The sequence below is a fragment of the Martes martes genome (assembly GCF_963455335.1).
Source record: "Martes martes genome assembly, chromosome: 4".
In the NCBI taxonomy this organism is placed as follows: domain Eukaryota; kingdom Metazoa; phylum Chordata; class Mammalia; order Carnivora; family Mustelidae; genus Martes; species Martes martes.
The window spans coordinates 84402107-84409851 of record NC_137891.1 but is presented as its reverse complement, the minus strand read 5'-3'; the positions used below and the strand labels follow the sequence as shown (position 1 = coordinate 84409851).

Genomic DNA, 7745 nt, shown 5'->3' with positions numbered 1-7745 from the left:
AGGCTTCTGACTCTTTATTAATGTTCACTGTAGTACCTAGTACACTGTTGTTGGGTGGATTAATGAATAAATTCCTAGCATCTTAAATCATAGAAAGCAAGAAAATATCGTATATTTCTTTTAAGAACATGAACCCTCCAAACTGATATGGGCAATGGGTCACCTGCACTTGAGGTTCCCAAACATCAGAATTTCACAGAGTAGTAACACCTCCCGCAAAACAATATGGTAACTGTTCTATTTTTATTTATTTATTTATTTATTTATTTATTTTTGGTCAAGTGAGGACTTAAAAGAAACAACTACAACCTCCTGGAGCATCCATCACTTTTAAAAGAAATGATATTTTTTAACACACCCAAAAGTAGGAAGGCCATGATTTCAAAATAAAAGAACTTTCCTTCTCAAGGATGCACTGCTGACATCCTTTTACTTACATTTTCCTCCAGACTAGAGAATACACAGTAATGGATCAACACAGGTCCACAGATCAGTGCTGGAACTCCGCATGGTCTACACTTTCTCCCCTTCTCTAGTGCTGCCCAACTAAATAAAACCATTCTTTGTTATACCTGTGGCAATCTAGTTGGAGCCTGTTTCCCTTCAAAATCTCCCTGACACCTCACCTTCAAGCTGAGAAACCTGCTTTCTTCAACAGATCCTGGTTTTTCCCTTTTGGCTATTCTTTAGGAAGGGAGCATGTGGGTTTACCTGGGTTCATGCCATCCAAACTAGAACAAGCACTACAAGTTTCTGAAGACCACAGTCTAAACAGGATCACTTGATCATTAAGCCACCATAATTAATAGTCAATTTATTATTGGCACTGTCATTTCAAAACATAGGTGGGTGGAACAAAGTTCAACTGACATTTCTTAAACAATAGCAATTAGGTTCTGATGATGAAAGAAGGGGGGGCATGCTCTTCATACACAGAAGTGATACTACTCGTCCAAGGTCAATGGAAAATTTTTGAGTATTTTCTTACTGAAGAACTTGCCTCTAGCTATTCATAGACTTAAGACTTTCTGGTCTTTCTGTCCAAAGGCAGACCAAGTTGGAGGTAAGACTGTGCTGTAATAGGAGAAAATAAAAGAACATAATCACCTACAGTTTATTGTAACTATTCCCTCTTCCCGAGCCTATGAAACAAACATTAGTATTCCTATTTGTGTTTTTTAAAGATTTTATTTATTTATTTGACAGACAGAGACCACAAGTAGGCAGAGAGGCAGGCAGAGAGAGAGAGGGAGATGCAGGCTCCCCACTGAGCAGAGAGCCCGACGCGGGACTCGATCCCAGGACCCTGAGACCATGACCTGAGCCAAAGACAGAGGCTTAACCCACTGAGCCACGCAGGAGCCCTACTACTCCTATTTGACAGACAAGGTAACTGGTCAACAAAAGCCTAATCATTCAATAATCAACAAATACTTACTGAGTGCTTCCTATGTTAGGCACCAGGTAAGGTGCTGTGACTTTGTCCAAGGTGACACAGCTGGCAAGTAGCATACAGAGCACCCTAATCCGGACACCTAAATTCAAGTCCCTTCTATTTCACAGCTGCTTCTTAGGCTGAGGTCACTGTTGTCACACAAGACCGCAGGATGTCAGGGCCAAAGAGCCATGGTAGGAAGGACCACATGATCGAGCTCTTTAGCTTGTTCCTCTGCATGCAAAGTGAGTATCGACAATCACTTTTTTCAGACGAATAAATCTCCAGGAATAAATCAAAGTAGATATTCATGTCCCATTAGTTACAGCCCTGTCCATGGTGTGAAGCCCAGAACTGGGTATGGGGGACTCATGCATTCTCTCAAGCTAGTTTCAAGACAAGAACACTTCAGTGAAGCACACATGAAACCCTGGGGGAGAAACTTTAGGCAAAAGAGGGACGGGTTCTCTCTAAAGTTCCAAGGGTTCCAAGCAATGGGATCAAAAGCCAAAGAGTAGTTCCCACTTCTTGGACTAAGGACTGAGATCTTCAGTGTGACTCTCTTGGGCCACCTCAAGAGTCAGAGACCTAGGTCTCATGGCATGTGCCCTCTGCCAGAGGTTTTGGAAACAATGTCTGCCATCCACTTTGGCTGGCCATCCCTGCTGCTACATAGTTGCATCAGAGATGCACACTAGGCTGCCTATCTCGAGTATGCCAAAATCTTCATGAATGGGCCACCCTGTGCCTGTAATCAACAGACAGGTGGGGCGGCAGCCATGGGTCACATAACTGAGTCCAAACATGAGAGGTGGACCCAGATTAATAGATGAGTCAGGGCTCAAGTGTTGTATAAAACCTTGGAAGCTCCAGAGCTCCTCACATAAGCCAGCATCTTCTCTCCTCACTCAGCCCCTGGTGCTTCAGGTAAGTGTGAGTTCTCCTGGCTCTCATCTTCCCAGCTAGTCTTCCCCAGCCCTGCTCAGGCTAGGTGGACCAGCGCACAGGCCTGTAAGGCCTCTCTTCTCTTTGGAAACTACAGGATCTCTGCCTTTCCAACTGCATTCATGTTTAGAGGTAATTCAGGTTGGAAGTTGGGGGCTGAGCTGCTGCTCTACGGATGGCATCTCTGGTTTTCTGGCCAGAATGGGAACTCCACAAAGGCAAGACTATGTCCTGTCTCTCTGACATCCCAGTAGGGCCAAACAGTGATGGGCACACATGGACATTCTGCAGACTACCCCTGTGAATGGGCAGGATGGAACTCTTGCACCTGTCAGGAGGAGAGGCTGAGTCTTACTTCCAAAGAGTAAGGGAGAACTTGGAGAGTAATTCAGAGAATGCTGCAGATGGGGGAGATTTGGGGAGCCACAGGAACCTGGTACCAGTTTTTCAGAGATGTTCTGAAAGAGAAATGGTATGAGATGCTGGGACACAACTTCCTACTAGTAATGGTCCCCTCAACCAAGCTTGGATGTAAACAAAACCTACATCTTCCGGTCAGAGATGCTGGTCCAAAGGACCACTGGGTCTTTTCCCCTATGTCCAGACAGGACTAGGGGTGGGAGGAGGTAGCCTTTCCTGATAACTAGCCCTGGTATCATGGCTAGGCTCAGACCAAGAATTTGAAATAAGAGCGCTTTTTTTTCTCCCCCTTAAAGATTTATTTTAGGCGGGGAGGGGCAGAGAGAGAGAGAGAGAATCTTAAGCACACTCGCTGCTGAAGGAGGAGCCTGCCTCTGGGCTAAATCTAACCCTGAGATCATGACTTGAGCCGAAATCAAGAGTCTGACACTTATTTGAATGAACCACCCACCATGGCATCCCTGAACTAAGAGCATGTGGGGTGGGGAGCAAAAACCTCTGACATTCAGACAACCCCCCCCCCACCCCGTTGTGCCAGGGATGCGTAAAATCCCCTACCTTAGGTGGAGGTTTGTACTAATTTCTATTTGCATTCAGAGAGTCCGAGTTGGTAATGGAGACCTGAAAGATGAAGTGCTCTAACCCTCTCATTTTATAGAAGTCAAGGACAGATGAGGGAGTGTGGGTCATTTGCTGCCAAATCACACAGCAGATGCCAGAGGCCAAGCTGGGAGAGAGAAATGGGCAACACTACTGGCCTATTTAAAGCTTGGTAAAGATTTTCTGAGGGGGAGTACAACTCTTCCGAAAGCACTAATCCTAAGGGTCCCATCTGAGAGCTCTCCCAGATCTCAACAGAGGGCTTCAAGCCAGGCCCAGACAGTGTTGCTCTGAGGTTGATGAGCGTTTCCAGGGCTGCATGAATGTATGCAGCTGCATGAATGTATAATGCTCCTCCGCAGCATCCTCTTACGGCTGGTCCAGTGATGCTCTCTGCTCCCCTTCCAGGGTTCCATTCCTCCTTAGACAAGATGTCTCACCAGAAAAAGCAGCCCACCCCTCTACCCCCAGTCGGCTGCGGAAAGACCTCAGGCGGCGGAGGCGGCGGAGGTGGCGGCGGCTGTGGCTTCCCTAGCGGCGGCGGCGGCTCGGGCTGTGGCGGCGGCGGTGGCTTCGGCGGCTGCGGCGGCGGCGGCGGCGGCTCCGGCGGTTGCGGCGGCGGCGGCGGCGGCGGCTCCGGCGGGAGCGTCAAATACTCCGGCGGCGGCAGCAGCTCTGGCTGCGGAGGCTACTCTGGTGGCGGCGGCGGCTCCGGCTGCGGAGGCTACTCTGGTGGCGGCGGCTCCGGAGGCTGTGGAGGAGGTTCCGGTGGGAGTGGCAAGTACTCGGGGGGTGGTGGCTCCTCCGGGGGTGGCAGTGGCTGCTTCTCCAGCTCCGGAGGTGGCGGCTCGGGCTGCGGGGGTGGCTCCTCCGGGGGCGGCGGTGGCTGCTTCTCCAGCTGCGGCGGCGGCGGCGGCTCCTCCGGCGGCAGCAGTGGCTGCTACTCCGCCGGCGGCGGCGGCGGCGGCGGCTCGGGCCAAGAGGTCCAGTGCCAGAGCTACGGAAGCGTCTCCAGCGGCGGCTGCGGGGGCGGCGGCTGCGGGGGCGGCGGCAGTTCCGGCTGCGGCGGCGGCTCCTCTGGGGGCGGCGGCAGCTCGGGCTGCGGCGGCGGCGGCTCCGGCTGCGGCGGCGGCTCCTCCGGCGGCGGCTCCGGCTACTTCTCTCAGCAGACCACCCAGGCCTCGTGCATGCCTCAGCAGAGCTACGGAGGGGGATCCTCCGGAGGCAGCTGCGGCGGCGGCTCTTCTGGGGTCGGCGGTGGCTGCTTCTCCAGCTGCGGCGGCGGCGGCTCCGGCTGCGGCGGCGGCTCCTCCGGGGGCGGCGGTGGCTGCTTCTCCAGTGGTGGGGGCGGCGGCGGCAACGGCTGCGGCGGTGGCTCCTCCGGGGGCGGCGGTTCCTCCGGGGGTGGCAAGGGCGTCCCGATCTGCCACCAGACCCAGCAGAAGCAGGCGCCTACCTGGCCAAGCAAATAAGGCCCGTTAGACGCCGCGGAGAAGAGATGGAAGTGTTCTCCGTGAGCGCCAATGGGCTTAGCGGTCTCATGATACTGCCCTGAGGTTCCCAAATCCTTCAAGTGTCAACACCCGAGCCACTGAGCTCTGGGGCTGCATCTTGTTCTGCAGTTTTTCCTCTTTGGTTTCTGTACAACGACCTCTCAGCCGCGGTACATCCTCAGTCAATAAATTTGAAATTTATGAGAATTTCTGCGTTTTCAGGCACCTTTGTAGCTTCCAAGTTCATTCATTTTATTTCATTGATCTTTCCTCCATTCACTCATTCATATCTACATTCATTCAACAAATGTATTTATTGGGGGAAAGGTGAGTGGAGAGACGAAAATCATAGAGGAATGGCTGGCAACCAATAAACAAAGATGGGATCTCTCTGGTTTATGCCTTAAGATGGTGAGGTGAGGTGAGGTGAGCCCCAGACACAAAGACCCTGGGAAGAGATTTCCTTAAACAGCTCCTGGTGGGTTGGGTAGTCCCTGTGGGTCTTCTTCTTGAGCTCAGTGTTTTTTAAAGACAAGTCTGCCCTGGGGAGAAGCTATCTCTCACAGTCCATGGCGCACTCTTCAAGGTCTGAAAGCAGGGTGGTTGTACATAATAAGGACTAGCTTATGCTACCCAGACTCACAGGAGGAAGAATAATTGCATCAGATATTTGTGATCCTCTATAGTGTGTAACAATGTTCAGGAGGCACCTGTAAGGAAGAGAAGATGTAGAGGAGCTGTTTCCTGCTCTCTTAAAGGAGCTTCACCCAATTTAGGAATATACAGCATAAGTGTATGCAATAAACGCCAGTACCTGAGAGGTCATGGGGAAATACAGGAAGTATACCAATTAACAAGGAAGAAACTACAGTTGCTCTGTTAATTGCATAGCTTTCAAAAGAGATGTAGAACATTTACCTGGTCAGGAACTCTCCAGGCCCTGTTTCATATGCTAATTCTACTAGCTCTAGGTAAATGTTAACTTATTGATTTACTCAGAGCAAAACACCTGCTACATCAAAAAAACAAAGTACTCTCCCTACCCAGTCATTGCTGAAGATAGAAAGACAAATTATCCCTCCCTGACTCTTCCATTTATAGAATCAAAACAGGAAGCAGCTTTAAAGACCACAGCAGTCTGACCACTGCATTATTTCTGGGGTTTTTTGTTTGTTTGTTTGTTTGTTTGTTTTTAATAAAAGTAGGATATTTAGTTCTGTGTCAGATGGAGTAGATTCATTTCCCCTTATTGCTGCTGCTAACTATAACTAAGGTACTTGGGCATAATATATGTTTTTATTTTTTATTTTTTTTTTAAGTCTAAAAGGTGGAGAGAAGGCAGAGTAGCTACAGTCCTCAGAACTTAAGAACTGACACTGTGGTAAGTTTCTTAGGTTTTCTTTTTGCCTCTTATTTATCTCAGACTGGACACTGGGAAGTCTGCAACCTAGAAATGACAACAGGTGCAGGCAAAAAAAATAGCTCCCTACAAATCTGCTTTCTTTATCCAAAGGATCAAGAAAGAGATAAAAAGGTGACTTAGTAAGGCAGAAATATTTTTTGACAATATCCACCCTGTTTTAGCTAACCATCTTGGAAGAAGAAAATGGCAGATTGAACTTCTACCTGGACCTAGTGAGGAGATAACATCCCCTACATATACACTTACTTCACTGGTGCAGCATTAGCAGAGACCTGCTATGGTACAACATTTGAGTAATATCCTGAGTCTCCTAACACAATGCTCTAAATGTTTAGCACACAATCAAAAATTACTTATCATACCAAGAACCAGCAAAATCTCAGTTTGAATGAAAAAAAGACAATACTAACACTGAAATGATACAGATTTTGGGATTTTCTGATGGAGACTTTATTTAAAGATTTTATTTATTTATTTGACAGAGAGAGACACAGCAAGAGAGGAAACACAACCTGGGAGAGTGGGAAAGGGAGAAGCAGGCTTCCCACTGAGCAGGGAGCCTGATATGGGGCTCAATCCCAGGACCCTGGAATCATGATCTGAACCAAAGGCAGACTCTTAACAACAGCCACTCAGGCACCCCTGACAGGGACTTTAAAGACATTATAAAAATGCTTCAACAAGAAATTACAAACACACTTGAAAAAATAGAAAATTTTGGCAAAGAAATAGAAGATATAAAGAAGAATCAAGTGGAATTTTTGAACTAAGAATTTAATAAACAGTTATAGAATTAAATTTTAGAATTGAAAAATATAAAATTAACTGCATAGGCTCAATAGCAGAATGGAAATGACAGACTAAAGAATCAGTGAACTCAAAAATAGATCAATAGAAATTATCTAATCTCAGTGATAGAGAAAATAGACTGAAAAAGAAGAAAAAAAAGAAAAGAGAGAGAGCTTCATGGACCTGTGGGACTACCAAAGAGCTATCATTCTTGTAATTAGAATCCCAAAAGGAGAAGAGAGTGTGGGATTAAAAAATATTAGAAGAAATAATAGATCAAAATTACCTAAATTTGGTGAAAGGTGTAAATCTACAGATTTAAGAAGATAAATCAACCTCAAACAGGATAAACCCAAAGAAAACCACAACAATACATTACTCCACAAAAATAAATTTTAAATGAATTTAAAATTTAAAACCCGAAACTATAAAATTCTAGGAAAGCGTAGGGTAAAGTTCCTTGACATTGGTCTCAGCAGCAATTTTCTGGATCTGAAAACAAAGCACAAGCAACCAAAGCAAAAATAAATAAATGTGACTACATCAAACTAAAGAGTTTCTCACAGAAAAAGAAACAATTAGCAAAATGAAAAGGTAGCCTACAGTATGGGAAAAAATATTTGCAAATCATATAACTGAT

General features: G+C 46.9%; 1 protein-coding gene across 1 annotated transcript; it reads left to right on the top strand.

The window, feature by feature from the left end:
* Positions 1 to 3831: 3831 nt before the first annotated feature.
* LORICRIN (loricrin cornified envelope precursor protein) lies at positions 3832 to 5092 on the top strand (the record flags this gene model as incomplete). The annotated part of the gene is made up of 1 exon (XM_080802881.1): positions 3832 to 5092. The coding sequence occupies one exon, from the start codon at positions 3832 to 3834 to the stop codon at positions 4870 to 4872; it is 1041 nt and encodes a 346-aa protein (XP_080659007.1). The 3' UTR covers positions 4873 to 5092.
* Positions 5093 to 7745: the final 2653 nt, after the last annotated feature.